Raw genomic sequence first — 17,643 nt, 5'->3', positions numbered from 1 at the left:
TAAGAAGAAGGTTATATTGCGTTGGACTGAATTTTTTTTCTTTAATTTTTATGAATTTATTATATGGCTGTAGTACAGAGATGACAGGAAGTTAGGAGGGAAATGATGTAGAATGACATACAATAAAGGTCCAAACCAGGGATGTTGTGGTTCGTGGTTGTAGCTTAACCCTTAGACCTCCAGGGTGCCCCCATTAAAGAACCCTTATGTGACAATCAGAACATTTATGTGTGTTCTAATCTGTAGCTTCTCTGTTTGTTGTTGTGTTAGATGGCCCGGCTTCACAAGCATGTTAGTGCATATGAGGCCCTGTGAGCATGTCTCACTAATCGCTAGTCGCCGCTACAGCGGTTACTGTTGCAGTCGGGACAGCATCATCCAGCAGCACCCACCCTATGTTTTCCAACATTTATTTGTTATCAAGTCTGGAATCTGGACCCCAGAATGGCACCTATTCAGTCCAATCAGAATTGCTCACTTGGTGCATATGCCATTATAGTCTCTAGCTTCTGGGTTTACTTCTAGGGTTTGCAGCCCACTGAATATGCACAGCAGTGTTTCTCACGCTGCACTCATAGATTTTACATTGTGATGATGTCACAGATTTTTTTTTTTTTTCTTTGCTCGAGGGAGGTTTTACAAATAAAAAAACCCTCCATGGATCAAAAATATATAATAGAGAGAGCCACAATTGATCTTACTTGCAGTTCAACGTGTCCTGTCGACCGAAGTGGTAATTTCGTTCACGAGAAACCATGACAAAAATTTTTCCATGATGAAAATGAGACGACGAGCTAAAAATAGATCTTGATAATGAAAACTAAGGCTAAATCTGTGTTTCAGTTTTATTGACAAGATGAGACGTGTCAAAAATGGTCGACTATCGCACATTGAAAGTCGAGAATGGTCGTGCTTACAGTTATCTTAAAATGCTGCATGAACGACAGCAAGGTACCTTCCAGTAAATAGTCTGCACCAGGATGTTGGTGCGAGTTATGAACTGTAATTCAGCAGTAAATAATCAGCCATGTGTGTCTGTTAATAGTGGAGCTGTTGAATGGATTTGTTTGTTAGTTGCAGCAGTGGCTGTTAGCAAATAGCTCCGCTTGTTTGCCACTGAACGACATTGGAGCAAGCAGACACCCGCTGAACTTAACAGCTGATCCCTGCAGGACTCCACTCAGACCCCCTACCTGCTCTTTGATAGGCATGTCAGTTTTCTGTGAGTGTAGCTGTGCTGTAAATAAACAGTCTGAACTCAGCAGAGTTTTCTCTGGCAGAGATGAAAGTCAATTCTGAGTACAAATCCTAGTTGTCTCATAATAGTTATTTGTGGTGTCAGAGTTTCTGAGACCATAAATAGAGAGATATAAAGCTTTTCGAAAAATGATCAGTAACTGTGTGCTCCTAAATAAAAAAAAAAAAAATTTGAAGTAAGGCTGAGTGGCATGCCTGGGGGTCTGGCTAACCCCCAAGTTAACAATGTTAGCTCTGTCAGCATTGTTGTCGTATGCTGGATATGGAGTTAGCACCATTAGCTGCTAGCATCCGGCTCAGCCACCTCCATGTTGAGAACCATGTGCATATAGTCCTGCTCCAGATTCTGAATCATAGATATGCTCTGAATGTCACATACAGCTCATTTAAAATAGTTTTAATAGATAGTTTTCAGTGCTTTAGTTGTTTAGAACAAGATGTGGTGAGTGGTTTAAAATAGGTATTCAATTGTTATGAGAGCAACTGTTTAAAAAAACATGTAATTTAAAGACAAGTGGTGGCACAATGAGAGGTGCATTTGTACAGTTTAGTAAGGGTTAATGCTGATGCTTGACTAAATGAGAAGTTTTTTGTTTATTCCAGCTAATTTAAATCTATCTTAAGTAAATGTTTATAACTTGTGGAATTTGGCTGTTAAATGTCTCAACCCTGTTGCCAAGCAAAACATCACATCCATTGCCAACCTTTTGTTAATTCTTTTTTTCTACAATAACTGTGCATAGGAACTACAGTGTAAGGCTTATGTCAGATAAATTATTCGATTGTGATTCAAGAGGTTTAAGGCAACTAAACCTCTTGGTTAGATTGTGGTTTCAGTTTAACATCCATGCACCAACACCTCCAGATCAGTTCCTTCTGTCTATCTAATAGAGCACACTACTCTCAGCACTGGCTTTAAACATTGGTATTTGACACAAATCACCGCATGCTCGAATGTCCACTGTGGGTGTAATTCCTGATCAAGATTAGATAAGAGAGGAGAAGATAAGAGGAGATGAGCTTTGTCTTGGACAATTGAGAGAACATAGGGGACACAGGCACACACATGTACAATCAAACTGAACCTGTTTCATATAGTCTTTACTGTTGTGTAAACCCCTCTTACAGTCTATCTCTGTTCTGTTCGAATACATGAAAAACAATAAATGGAACAACCAAATTTTTTAACAGCTTTAAACAGAACATCCACTGCTTAGCTAACCAGTATGTGTATGTAACCAATCAGAGGAACAAACTGAGTTTAAATCCCAGCAGGTGGCCGTACAGTAATATAGACAGTAGTGAGACAGATAGACAGGTAGAGGAAGACAGACAGGTCCACCCTCCTTACCTGATCTGCTTGCCAGTTGCTCTGGTGTTCAGGTCCAGTGAGTATGAAGAGGCAGGCCTCTTCATCCAATCTGCTGCCTCTGGATCTCAGAGCGCAACCCAGAGCTCTGAGATGTAGATGTTCTGGATGACTTCCAGATCTCATTAACCTTGGGCTGAGGGCCTACAGTTAGAGCAGAGCCCCAAAGGCCAGTGGGTCAGGATGCGGTTCTCACATTCCCTGCTCAGCTCTGGCCTACTTACTTTAGAGATGCTTACAGTGTAAATCCACACATCCTCACATGTTGCGACTGTCAAATGTTAGATTAATGGAATCCACACAATATATACTTTCATACTTTCAAGATTTCTATCTGTAGTTCCATCTTTGATAACACTTTCTATAAAGTGCATATATATATATATATATATATATATATATATATACAGTACAGGCCAAAAGTTTGGACACACCTTCTCATTCAATGCGTTTTCTTTATTTTCATGACTATTTACATTGTAGACTCTCACTGAAGGCATCAAAACTATGAATGAACACATGTGGAGTTATGTACTTAACAAAAAAAGGTGAAATAACTGAAAACATGTTTTATATTCTAGTTTCTTCAAAATAGCCACCCTTTGCTCTGATTACTGCTTTGCACACTCTTGGCATTCTCTCCATGAGCTTCAAGAGGTAGTCACCTGAAATGGTTTTCCAACAGTCTTGAAGGAGTTCCCAGAGGTGTTTAGCACTTGTTGGCCCCTTTGCCTTCACTCTGCGGTCCAGCTCACCCCAAACCATCTCGATTGGGTTCAGGTCCGGTGACTGTGGAGGCCAGGTCATCTGCTGCAGCACTCCATCACTCTCCTTCTTGGTCAAATAGCCCTTACACAGCCTGGAGGTGTGTTTGGGGTCATTGTCCTGTTGAAAAATAAATGATCATCCAACTAAACGCAGACCGGATGGGATGGCATGTCGCTGCAGGATGCTGTGGTAGCCATGCTGGTTCAGTGTGCCTTCAATTTTGAATAAATCCCCAACAGTGTCACCAGCAAAACACCCCCACACCATCACACCTCCTCCTCCATGCTTCACAGTGGGAACCAGGCATGTGGAATCCATCCGTTCACCTTTTCTGCGTCTCACAAAGACACGGCGGTTGGAACCAAAGATCTCAAATTTGGACTCATCAGACCAAAGCACAGATTTCCACTGGTCTAATGTCCATTTCTTGTGTTTCTTGGCCCAAACAAATCTCTTCTGCTTGTTGCCTCTCCTTAGCAGTGGTTTCCTAGCAGCTATTTGACCATGAAGGCCTGATTGGCGCAGTCTCCTCTTAACAGTTGTTCTAGAGATGGGTCTGCTGCTAGAACTCTGTGTGGCATTCATCTGGTCTCTGATCTGAGCTGCTGTTAACTTGCCATTTCTGAGGCTGGTGACTCGGATGAACTTATCCTCAGAAGCAGAGGTGACTCTTGGTCTTCCTTTCCTGGGTCGGTCCTCATGTGTGCCAGTTTCGTTGTAGCGCTTGATGGTTTTTGCGAGTCCACTTGGGGACACATTTAAAGTTTTTGCAATTTTCCGGACTGACTGACCTTCATTTCTTAAAGTAATGATGGCCACTCGTTTTTCTTTAGTTAGCTGATTGGTTCTTGCCATAATATGAATTTTTACAGTTGTCCAATAGGGCTGTCGGCTGTGTATTAACCTGACTTCTGCACAACACAACTGATGGTCCCAACCCCATTGATAAAGCAAGAAATTCCACTAATTAACCCTGATAAGGCACACCTGTGAAGTGGAAACCATTTCAGGTGACTACCTCTTGAAGCTCATGGAGAGAATGCCAAGAGTGTGCAAAGCAGTAATCAGAGCAAAGGGTGGCTATTTTGAAGAAACTAGAATATAAAACATGTTTTCAGTTATTTCACCTTTTTTTGTTAAGTACATAACTCCACATGTGTTCATTCATAGTTTTGATGCCTTCAGTGAGAATCTACAATGTAAATAGTCATGAAAATAAAGAAAACGCATTGAATGAGAAGGTGTGTCCAAACTTTTGGCCTGTACTGTATACCTGTATGAGGGATTGTACTGTGTGCACAAAACATTTTAAGAATTGATAGAAGCCTTCATAATATTAAATATATTTCATAAGAAAAATATAATATACTGTACAGTCAGATAAAAAGTTTTGTTGTTTAGGTACAGTCATGCTTGATAAACTTTATAGTGTCATTGATAATACATCGTAGTATGCAATGTCTGCCTAGTCAGTATTCCCACTCAGCAGCTGTGGTACAGTTTCCTCTGTGCCCATGAATGTTCACTTAAAATATCTGCCATGGGCATTGGTGTCAGGATCAACAAACAGCATGATCAGACAGGCAAACATACAATACAATATGTTCTCACAATAACATATTAATCAATCAATACAGCCTTAGTGCAGTAACACAGACAGCTTTGTCATCATTGTTACATGAGGCACCATGATGGTCATAACACTTGTTCATTCAAGATGGAGGGGAGTGAGTACCCCACCAGATTTTTGGTATCTTGCTTTTTATTTTCATTTAATTTTTATTTTATAACTATTATTAATATTAAAATGTGCAGTTATGATTATTTTATATTATGAGTCAAACCTATTTTTCTATGAATGTCATTGGTTATACGTCAAAAGTCACGCACCTCTTTCTCTATGGCATTGGGCATAGGGTGAACGAGCATGGTGAAATCAGTGCTGAGGAGATGAAGGCCGTGTTCCTGACGTAGTTAGTATAGAGAATCAGTCCCCTTTTCAAATGTGTGAAAATACAATCAGTTATACACACTTAATTGTGTTTGAGAAGTGTAGGCATAGTTTGCTTGACAAGATCGTTGGCTAGTGATCATTGCTTGCGGAGTGGAATCGAACTCAGAGAGATTTAGGGAGGAGACACCGCTTTGTCAGCATAGTTTCATCTATATTTCCTATGCATTGTGTTTGAAAATACAGCTATTGCCATGTTAGCAGGTTCCTTTCATCTGTGGCTTTATTATCTGTGCTCTCTAAATTAATTTGCATTGTGGATATATGTGGACTTTTAATGTGAAACAGACAGGATTTAGCGTAGAATCAAGTGTAGCAGTGAATTAATTAGTAAGTATCATTTTCAATAACTTCAGACTTCAGAATATTTATTGTACCCTTGGGTAAATTTGGTTTACAGTGAGTGAGTCATCTCGTATTGTGAACACACAGAACACCACAAGACAAGACAAAGTGACGGCAGGGCTTAGGCTAAAAGAACAAAGAGGACGGCCCCAAGATAAAAAGCAAAATAAGTTAGAACATCAGTAGATAAAAAGGCCTAGGGATGCGTCAAACCAAGCCAAATGATAAAGATGTGCCATTCATAAAAACAAGAGAAAAGAAGAAACAGTACAAGAAATAAATACATAAGTTATGTTACAGTTTCTCTCACTTGTTAATAGCACTGATGGCTGCTGGTACAAAGCTGTTTTTTTTTTATAACAGTAACAACATGAATAATTGACATGAAAATATCTAAATAAAGATACAGAGATTCCTCCACCCCCTGGCTTTTGGCTGGCATGATACCCCCAATAACACGTTATAACCTTTACTTTCTGAATAAACTATGTTAATTGATTTTGCACTGGTTTGTAATTGTACTTATAATACTTAAGATATGATGATGTCATTTTATAAAACACATATAACATTACATATCTTATAATCGATGCTTATATACACAGCTTTTCTTTTAAGACATCTTACTATATTTTGAAGGTTCACAACAACTTTATTTATTGCCTTATGCATGTTCCATGTCGGTGCATTCAGTTAAGATATGGGCTGAAGGGTTATTCAGTTTGTCCATGTGTTGTTAAATGTCTGTGACCCTGATGAAACTGTTACAAAGGGGATTTGTTGTAGCAACTGCATATACGAAACACACTCAGCCTTGCCCTGCTGCTTCCTTCCACTCTGCTACTTTATTATGGCTCTCATACTCACCAGTCAGCAGACTTTCAGCAGCCAACGTGCAAACTCTATCCAGTACCGTGTCTTTTCATTTGTATGGCTCAGACTTCTTCACAACAGGGGTTTGTTGTAATAATTCAAAATTACTCATACGGCCCGTATAATTGCCCAGAAGTCAGATTTTCCAGGCTTCATTCAAATTTGACGAGCCGTACAGTTAAATGTTCTGTTTGTCATTGCTTTTGCCATGTTCGCTGGTGTGTGTGCGTGCATACCAGTATGTGTGTGCTAACCTCCTTGCCACCATGTGTGTGTCCATCCTCGGGTGATGCATGGTCAGCCATTGTACAGCAGCGCTGTGGCCTTGGAACAGAGCCTGGCCAGACAGATTGCAGCAGGACGCTGCGAGGTTCGAAAAGGAACATCCCCTCGGTTCAGCGAAGGTCGGGCAGAGGCATCATTAGGTTGACAGAATCTAAAACAGGGTCTAGTGGGGCTGGGGACTTGACTGACGGTTTTTGACTCAAGGACATGCCAGTATCAGAGGTTAATGACAGAGGCAGCCTTGGTACGCCATAGGGGATGCTACTTATCACACTGATGTGTGTGTGTGTGTGTGTGTGTGTGTGTGTGTGTGTGTGTGTGTGCTGCATGCATGTGCATATGTCAATTTTTTAAGGCAAATATTGATTTGAATATTTTGAAATCGAGGTCACCCATGATTGATATTCAGCATTTTTTGAACACTCTTTATGTTACGATACAAAAATGGTATAAATGAACAGACAAACTAGCAAGCAATCACTACACTAAAAAAGTCTGCGATGCCTCGTTCCGAGTGTGTGTGTGCGTGTATCTGTGTGTGTTAACCTTTTTGCCTCTGTCCTAATTGTCCCCATTTGATCAGACCAGTCGTGGTTTCGAGCGCTTCCTTGTCCTCCCTACAGCTCCATTTATCACAGGCAGCAATGGAGACACACAAAGGCACTCGGTGCTTCAAGGTGAATCCCTTCAAATGGCTCAGCTTGTGTTACCTTGTTAAATCGATGTGCTTGGTGACAACCAGCAGCAATGGAAATCTCACCAGGCAGGAGACTTTTACACGTCTCTGTGACATAGAAGTGCTTTGGAGGTTGAGAAAATGCTATTAAAAGCCGTTGCACCTGGTCTCTAATGACTTTTGGAAACTATTCTAAGCTTTTTGTTCATTTTCTCTTAATTTTTTAATGAGCGAAGCTGCCTCTATGTGTTGCGTTTTATTAATCAAACCCACACTGAAGCAGTCAATTACAGTTTACATATGTGTTTAGAAGAGGGACTTTCAGTGGTTCCCTTCCTATGTCCTTTAGCCTAGGAAAGGAGACAACACACTTTCACGCCACGGCAGTACAAAACTCACAATGCATGCATTCTTGGCCAATTTCCTCTATTCATTCTGTGAATTTTAATGCACAGAAAAACCTGGGTTTGATAGTACTACATGTGTTTTGTGTGAATGTGTAACCAACAGAGAGCCTCTTCATTACACGCTTTCATACACAGGGCTTCTGGAATAAGTTCAGCAGCTAGTGCTGGATTAGAACAAAAAATACTCATTTTGGCAACATTTTTCATGCACCAAACCATTAAAACCCTTCTCTCTGTTAGAGAAAGAGCACAGGCAGTTATAACTTTACATATTCTCTCCAAAAGTTATAGAAAAAGTTATGCAAATGACTTTTATGTTCCTAGTGGCAAAACTGAAATAATATTTCTTCTTTCGGTACTTTGTGTGTGTGTGTGTGTACTTTAACTCTTGACTGATATCATTTGTCTGCTCGGTGCATTGACTGAATTTTATGATAATTTGAATAGATCTGTTTCCCTTGTGTTAGTAGGAAAAGCACAGGTGTTACTGCTGGCATTAACCACAGCTCCATTTATGACAGTGAGCCAGCATGAACAATACCAGGACTCTGAAACTGAAGCAGCCAAATAGAATTCTATTCATTTATTTCGTTATATACACCCGGTGTCCTTGTTTTAGATTTCCTAAATGTTAAAATGTCTTTCTTGAAGACTGGAAGCTGCCTTCTCAAATCAGCTGGTTAAAACTGTTAAAAAAAACAATGTGAATGAATTTTTAGATGAAAAATGGTCCGAGATATTTACTTTACCATTACTTGCCAATAGGCCTGTTGTTTCCTTTGCAACAAAACTGCAGTTGTTTTACAATAAGGCCAGATGTATGTGTTTTTATTTGTCTGTAAGAAACAGTCACTTCTGGTTTAATGGCGCTGAGGATTTTTAGATTGTACTGTGAGTTTATATCACTGTATTTCAGCATCTTGTGCCATCTCTGCTATTACTGTAAATAGCCTGGAACAGAATGAGGTGCACTGTGTGAGCGCATGCTATAAATGAAGGTCCCTTTTTTCTTCCCCGTTGAAGTGTGTTTCTTGTTTACTGGAGATTATTGGATGCACAGTAGTTCCTCGACACACCCGAGGTGCACAGGTGTTTTCACTTTCACTGATTGGACCTCTCCTCAGGACTCAGTAGTCAGCAGTGGGTCCATGGTGCACCTGTAAGAGGAGTCTGAGCACCATTTGACAGTAATCATAGGCGGCAGATCCACAAGATCATACGCTAAATTTATTTCAGCATTTACGTCACCACTACCACATGGCCCATACAAAGACAAAAAGGTCAAGGGAGATTTATAAGACAGAGAAATGGTCAGTGTCGTTGAGGCTTATATAAAATCGTACTGGCGACATTACTGTCCATTTTGACACTCATTTGTCAATGAGGAAAGCTGCATGGCTTTTGCCCTGTAGGCCGACGTTGTTTGTTTTGTCAGCTGACAATTATATGGTTGCTGCCGCTGGCTGACAGATTACACTTAAACAGTTTTCCCAGCTCTCGCCGTTACCTGTAAAGCAGTGCACTGGTGCACTGAAATTGAGTGGACCTTGAGTTACAGCTCTTGTCAGATCTTTTTTTATCATACTTACACCTTTATGTGTATATCTTTATCACAACAGACAGTATTATTAAGACAGATAAAACGCTCAAGAGTCAAAAAGGTTACAGCAAACTAAGCAGGCTTAAAAACACCCTCAGTGAGGTGTAACACATTATACATTTGTATGTTTTCTGTCAACAAACCTTTCTATCATCACGTTTAATCATTCAGCTTTAATTATTCATTAGATGCTGCACACCAGCAGTAAATGTAAATTAAAGCATTTAAGCTGTTATTATTAATATGTTCAGGGTTAACCTTGTTTTCACATTCAGGCAGGCATAAGAAAAATCCATGTGGGATTCTAAATCGAACGTATTTTCACTTCCGATGAGAGAAGTTGATTAATTATAAAACTAAAAAAATAACAAAATAAAAATAATTTTCAGTGAAAGAAAGGCATGAATATGTGTCTTTGTGTGTCTGTTAAGCTTCTTTGTTTTCATCTAAAATAAAAATTATACGTTTTTAATACTTAGAGTACAAGTTCCCAACACCAGAGCAGATGGGCTCATTATATTTAAGTAAATCTTGCTGCATCGATTTCCATATTTGAGAGGAGAAGCTTATTTTCATGAATCTGTTAAAAGTCTTTAATGCTCACCAGACAACACCAGACAATGTTAGCATAACTGATCATGCTAAATTCATGATGCATATTTACACTGTAGACAATGCCTCTTGTTTCCTCTGCCAAGGAGGTTATGTATTTCGGTTTGGTTTATTTGGTTTATTGATGGTATAGGTGTGGCTGCATAAAAGAAATAATATGACATAATATTTTAGGAAATTATGTCATTGCTGGTTTCTTGTCAGCAAACAGTTCATGTCCGGTTGGGTCCTCATGCGTTATGGAACATTATGAGGACATGTAATGTTTGTACCTGTGCACCCATAATGTGGCTTTGCTCTCATATCCTGTCATATTGTCTTCCTGTCACCCCCAGCTTGCCAACCAGGCTTCTACAAGGCATACGCTGGAAATGTCAAGTGTTCAAAGTGCCCTCCGCATAGTTTCAGCTATGGAGAAGGGGCTGCTATCTGCCGCTGTGAGGCAGGCTTCTTCAGGGCTGAGAGAGATCCTCCAAGTATGGCTTGTACACGTGAGTATACCTGCAAACAGGACTTGATAATTACTTCCTACCTATTACTCATTAGACACATAACATCATTAGATGTTCAGGGCTTTAAGTCATCTCTTTTGATGCGATCAGTGTCACGGGAGAACTTTGAGCCTCACTTCCTTCATTGTGAATTCACGTTAAAGATCTCTATACTTGTGTGTGCCTGACAGCCTGGGTAAATTATTGCTGTGTCTTTAGAGCTGCTGGATTACTCCAGTGGTCTCTCAGAATTAGCTGTGGCCGTAAATCCAGTCTTGTCTGCAGGACTTATCTGGTGTGAAACTGTGCATTAGAGAGTCTCTGGATGAATTACATGGCTTTTGTTCAGCTGCCTCGTCTTCACTGATGATTCACCGACTGTCATTACGACTTCATATTTGCATTAAATTACAGTTTAACCGGACTAATTCTCCTTTAATTAAAAAGCCATTTAGCTGTCACCGAGATAGACGGGGGCCACGTCTGAGAGCTCTACAGGGTAGAAGAGTGTATTTGTCTTTTACGGCAAGACAAAAGCCAAGTCATTGTGGCGAAGCTGTGAGTTTACAGTTCCCTCTCAGATGCACTGTTTGCAGAGTAAATCTTCAGAAAGGTTTGGCTCTTCATCTCTAAATTTAGACTCGGATGATGCAACATCTTGCTTCTGCTCATAGAAATCTATCCTTTTATACCTGCAGGCATCCAGTGAAACAAAGGTCTGTTACTGTTGGGTAGCTTTTATATAGCTACTAAATCCAACAGTATTGTACAGTATACACAGTATATATCTGTTACTCTTTATCAAAAAGGTTTAGATATGCCAACCATAAAAACTGTTTCAGCAAAATGATGTTTGAAGATCTCTTTCTGACAGCATCTAAATCAACAATATATACATAGAATACAACATATAACACCAGTGCCAAGCCACAACTCTACTCTGAATATGGATGGATAATTTGTCCTCTTCTAAGCTTTGAAATTTGGATACAAATTTTAGGTAAAATATATAAAAATGGACACCAATTCCGCACAGACAAACAACATTGTTTTTAGTGCCTCGTTCAAAAGTTGTTGTTGGTTGCTGAACTAAATCTTTTAGGCAAAAGCACATCCTAAATCTCTGAGGCCACTTTTGCTCCAAGTACGCACACTGCATGTGTGTTGGGCTTTGACAACCCACCAAACTAAGAAGAGTAGACTACCACATCTATTCTAACAAGCTGTGAGCTCTGTGTTTACTCACATAATGCATTTTAATCAGGAGCTTGTAGGCCAGAGCAAAAACTATTTGCTTGATGTCTAAGTAAAAAAAGAAAAGAAATGGAGATTAAAGACTGAGGAAGACAAAGGTAGATAGCAAGAAAGAGAGGATGTCACAGGAGGAGAGATAAAGGTGGAGAGAAAGTGTAAAGGCTGGATGGAGTAGACAGTGAAGAGAGAAAGGAAGGAGGGTGCTGATACCAATCTCCCCCTAGAGGAGAATAGGAGCTGATTGATGGCAGTGGGGTTGCTCTGCAGGAGGGGAGGTGGGTGGATTCTCCTCGATGGAGAGAATAGAGGAGGTGAGATAATGGCCGATAGACGCAGAAAGAAATAAAGAGAGAGAGAATGGACATTCGCTGACAGAAGTGGAGGAGGGGTAGGAGGAGCTTTCCTGTCTGCTGAGATTTTTAGCAAAGGTAGGGAGGGAGAGGGATGGAGGGATGGCAAAGGAGAGGGAAACATCCCATTGTCTAGGCAGACAGTGAGCTTGGCAGGACGGGAGTGTTCAAATCCCTCAGGCCTTTTAACTCCACCCTGTTGACAGCTGGCTGCCTCCTATAGCACAATACTTAGCCTGACACACAAACACACACTTTCGGAGAGCACAAAAATACCTCAACAAAGTGATATGTGAGTGAGGTGAAATAACTTAGAATTTTTACTGCACGGGAGAGGAATTTATATGAAGAGTTATGTGGTACAGCAGTAATATGTGAGAATCAACAAATTTGGGTACCTGTGTGAATTAGAGCACTGGATTTTGTGGGAATTTATTAGATATAGATAAGCACACTATGGTAATATTTTGTGCAGAGCACTTAGAATTCAGTATACAGTGTATGGCGTACCTCAGGGGTCAATGTTGGGTCCAGTGCTTTTCTTAGAATATGTGTTATTGTATTTCCCCTGCACAGTAACATTGGCAGCTTGTTTACTCTAAAGGCTGAAATACATGGGGGACGGACACAACGCATCATGTAAGCAGGGCAGAGCAGGCTTTTTTTAACCTGCTACACAGACTCTTTGTTGCCAGCTTCACTGTATGTGTACTGAGTTCTGGCAAGTGACAGTGCAGGATTTGGAGGTGTATACGTTATATTACTGGTATTTAATTAATTAATTGGATCGTTCCGACAACAGGATGCATTGATTATGTGACATGTTAAAACATCCACAAGGTTGCTTTACTGCATCGCATTGCCTTTGGTACATTTTAATCATTTTTTAAAACTAATTTTTTACACAATTGTATATGGTCCGTGTTTCTGTTTTGTTTGTTTGGCTTTTTTTTTTTCTTTTTTTACCCACCCTGCCCACCTCCTTTTAAAATTAAGAAATATTCCAACATTTGCAGACTTTTTTTTGCAGATAGTAAAAAAGCACTCATCATCGATAGTGAGATAATTTGAAAGTGTATAAATTGGAGTGTAGACTCCATGGATGTGAAGTATCGGTATTAAGACAGAAGATAGGACAGGATTCCCTGGAGTCTAGACGGTGCTGGGGGTGGAGTAAAGCCAGCTGGTGGTCAATGGACTTTTTGGACATCCTGTAGTTAATAGGGGTAATAGGAAGGAGCTGAAGGTGTGTTGTGCAATAAAAGGTCTTAAAGACAGAAAATAAAAGGCGAAGAAATAGTAGAAATTCAACCATAAAGGAATATAAGCAGATGGTGGAAGAAAAGATCAACTTTTCTTTCTGCAAAACCCCATTTGGGTCAAAAATCAGCTGTTAGGATTTTAAAAGGCTCTATAGGTAGAGAAGACATTGTCACTGCCACTATGGCTTATAAGCCATAAAATGATCACCTGTTTAAATCCAGCACATTTAACTATGTATCTTAACATCAGCTAAAGTGTTCATTAAAGTACACTGTAACTGATTTGATTCATTAATATTTTTTTCTACTACTGGCAGGCCCTCCATCTCCTCCCCGCAACTTGATCTTTAACCTGAACGACACCTGTCTGATGCTGGAGTGGTCACCCCCCAGTGACACAGGAGGCCGCCGGGATCTCACCTACAATGTCCAGTGCAAACGCTGTGGCCCCGAGCCCGACCAGTGCCAGTTCTGTGAGGAGGAGCTTCGTTTCTTACCACGACCATTAGGCCTGACAAACGCCACCGTCACTGTCATGGACTTCTCAGCACACGCCAACTACACCTTTGAGATCGAGTCCCTAAATGGTGTGTCAGACATGAGCTCCTTCCCTCGCCAGGTTGCCGCCATCACCGTCAGCACTGATCAGGGTGGTGAGTATTTGAATTTTACTTGATGCTTCAGATTACCTGGCATTTGTGCCACTTTAAAAAAAATTCCGGTGACATCTACTGTACAGTACACCATATACATAGCATAAGGTCATCACAGTGTGTAAAAGATTTTATTTTAGTAATCAAGTATTTTCTTTGCAAGAATTTCATTGAGAGGTTAAGTCGAACTTATTATAGCTTATAACTTAAATAGTTTTTCAAGCACTTTCACACCACTTTTATGACCCTCTTATCACAGGCACTGCTGCCATATGTTAATGTATGTGATATATTGAAATGAAAGTTGAGATCACAGTCGAATAAGCTATAATTTAAATTTCACAGGAATAAATTATCACTTATTTCGATCTTTGCTGTGTGAGCTCTATATGCTATGTGAGATATCCATACTTGAGTATTAATGTATGCCTTATCTGTAAATATATGGATAGGATATGTCCAACATATTGGATATAATGTGCTTTGATGGCATTTATGCAGATAGACTTCAATAAATCTTTCTCTGATATGAGTTTATATGGTGAAGAGGTGAACACAAATGCATTGCTACCTCTCCATTATTCAGTCGCTTTTGGTGGTAGAAATACTAAAATACTAATTAGATTTTGGTGAAGTTAAACTATAAGCCAGGGAACACCTCATTGTTTATGGCAACAGCATGTCATGTTTTATTTCATGACTCATGAGCTCTGAAGGGAAACTATTTTGGATCTTTAGTAGGGATGTATCAATGTATTAGCCAAACATCAGTATTGGCTGATATTCGCCAATACTGATGTTTGGCTAATACCATCTGACTATCGGCAAATAAGATGACATTCAGCTTTGGCGGTGGCTGATGTCTTTCTGTTGTCTGGCATTAATTTTGCACGGGCTAAAAAGCAGGGCAGTGGCCTGTCATACCCGGAAGAATAGACAAGACAATTAACATGAGCAGAGATTGTCCCAGTGACGTAGTAAATTCACAAACTGTTTGACTGTTCGCATTCAGTGGCTGCAACTAACAGCTAATGGAGGTTACACTGAGTTACATTTTGATATGTTTATGGTCAGTATAGTAAAAATGAATTGAGGTCAATTATACTGTTGTCATCATGTGTTCAAATATGATCTTGTAAAAAGTTTTTGGTGAGAAACTTGAATAAATACAGTTTTTTGAAGGAAAAAGTTTTTGAGGTTTTCACAACAATATAAATGAAATAATAGAGTGTGAATTGTGATATATTATATATGTTAAAAAGTTTACGAGGTTTTTTTTTTTTTTTTTTTTAAGACAAAATGAAGAACAAAACAAACAACTAAAGATCCGTACTGGCCATCAGCTAAATTGTTATTTTCAACATCAGCATTGGCCCAGGATTTCACAATTGGTGCATCCCTAATCTTGACCTAATAGCTACAGACAATTGAACTAGAAAGAGATCATTGCATATTTTCAAGGCACCCTGTGAACTCTTTGGGCACCAGTAGTGTTGTGGAGCAGTGTTTTGCAATCGTTTTGCATGACTGCCAATCAAGGAGGTGGTAATACACTAGGTAACACAGTTGACTGGCTTTAAGGGAAGGAAAAGGGAAGACTACTAACAAAAGAAATGTGGATACAAATGCATTCAACACTTTCGTTAGACCTCAAGGATACACACAATGCACTTTGGTGAGAAATACTGAATACAACTAAATACTTGCTTTAAGGGCGTAAAATTTACTTTTTACATCATCTGCCATTGGCCAGTGACTTCCAAAAATTTACCGGCCAAACATATTTTTCACCAGCCAAATAAAAAAATCGTGCCTTGTTTGACTAAAAATAATTGCCTTACTTTTTCGTATGAAAATCCAACTTTAGGAAAATCCAACCCTGTCCTCCATGTTTCTTTGCGTGCTTGCAGCAAAGGTTGCAGCTCATCGTGTTGGTGTGGGGGTCATAGGTCAGCCATGACCGCGGCTGGCCAGCGTTGTCTAGTTTCCATTTTTCAATAAAATGCCATACGACATTTGTACTCTGTTTAACTGTCCTTCCTGTCCAAATCCAACATGTTCATCTTTGTTTTTCCTCTTCTGGCGGTGGCTTCACGGCAGAAATGTGTCGCCACATCTTGCTCAGAAGTTACCATAGAATGCCCAGGGTTCCGGTAGCTGATGTCATGCGTTCCCGGCACACGTACAATAAGCTGCAAGGGTCAGAATGGTCTGACACAGCTGGCAGAAATGGTCGAAGCACATAAAAAACCCACATGCAATTCAAAATTTTCCATCGGCCACTGGCGGGTGTGTGTTTTTGTTTTACATGCCAAACTAATTTTTTACCCGCCATTGGCGCTTGGCGGGTGTTAATTTTACGCCCTGCTTGCTTTGCAAGTAAACTCCACAGGGCACCTTTTAATTCTTCAGGATTTTTTTTTTCAGTATTTCTCACACAAATTTCATCCTCCCCTTAACAAGTTTAATATATAACAATTTTTGAACAAGCCCAAAAAAGGTTTTTCATTATTTATTTTTTTAAATGGCATGCTATTTTCCTGTAACTGCCATATTCATTAACTTTTGGTACACAATAACTCTTGAGTGCGTGATTAAATTGCAATCAAATTTGGAGGACAGGTGCACTCACATCTACTTACAGCGACTTGATAAATTTAAATAACCATTTAAGTGCTTTATCAAATTTTAATTTTGCAAGCGTTGTTAATTGCAAAGTCTTTACTGTTGTAGCCTTTGGAGCAGATGGTAGAGAAAGTCAGGGTTAGAGTCAGAATGACATTACAGTTAATGTTCCTCTAGTATTTTTAGTTTTGCATCCTTAACTGCTGCTGTAAATGATGACAGGAGGCCAAGGAGAGGTTGTCTCTACCTGCCTACTTGCTCCAAATAAGCTTTTTATGCTGAAAGGCCCATATTTCCTCAGGGACAATGGTCTGTATGGGAACGCTTATGCTTTTAATTTGTGATTTGCAAACACTGTGTTTTCTGTTTTCTCCCTCCTCCCTCTCCTGTCCTCCCTTGACTGTTCTCTCTTCCCCTTTTTCTATTGGTTGTTTGTCCTCTTTCCTCTCTCTCCTGTTTCCAAACATGTTTGCTTTTTCTTTCTTCTTTGTTCTCTCTTCCCTTCTTTCTCTACTTCCCTTCATCCTTGTGTAGCTGAGGGAGTCTGGGAGAAATACATTTTCTCATACAGCCAAAACACATTAAATGCATTATTCTATGTCACAGGGGACAGCTCCAGCCTATACAGGTAACTCAATGTTACACGCAGCCTTTTTATTTCATTAGGATGCCCAGTTTAGCACATAGTCTTGGCAGGTCCCCGAGCTGTACACAAGACCCATTTCATCACTAATATACCCAGCTGCAGTTATTTAAAATGCTCGAGGGAAGAGGCAGATTCCTGGCCATCAGCCAGTGATAAGGA

At 39.9% G+C, this 17,643-nt stretch overlaps 1 protein-coding gene across 1 annotated transcript in view; it reads left to right on the top strand.

The window, feature by feature from the left end:
• LOC117251413 (ephrin type-A receptor 6-like) overlaps window positions 1-17,643 on the top strand; it is a 232,696-nt gene that overhangs the window by 106,200 nt on the left and 108,853 nt on the right. Inside the window, exons 4-5 of the mRNA XM_033617680.2 lie at window positions 10,539-10,694; window positions 13,878-14,213. Coding sequence (XP_033473571.1) covers window positions 10,539-10,694; window positions 13,878-14,213 — 492 coding nt within the window. The remainder of the gene's footprint in view (window positions 1-10,538; window positions 10,695-13,877; window positions 14,214-17,643) is intronic.

The sequence above is a fragment of the Epinephelus lanceolatus genome, chromosome 14, assembly GCF_041903045.1.
Source record: "Epinephelus lanceolatus isolate andai-2023 chromosome 14, ASM4190304v1, whole genome shotgun sequence".
Lineage (NCBI taxonomy): Eukaryota > Metazoa > Chordata > Actinopteri > Perciformes > Serranidae > Epinephelus > Epinephelus lanceolatus.
The sequence above is the reverse complement of the archived record's forward strand: the minus strand, read 5'-3'. Positions and strand labels throughout refer to the sequence as shown.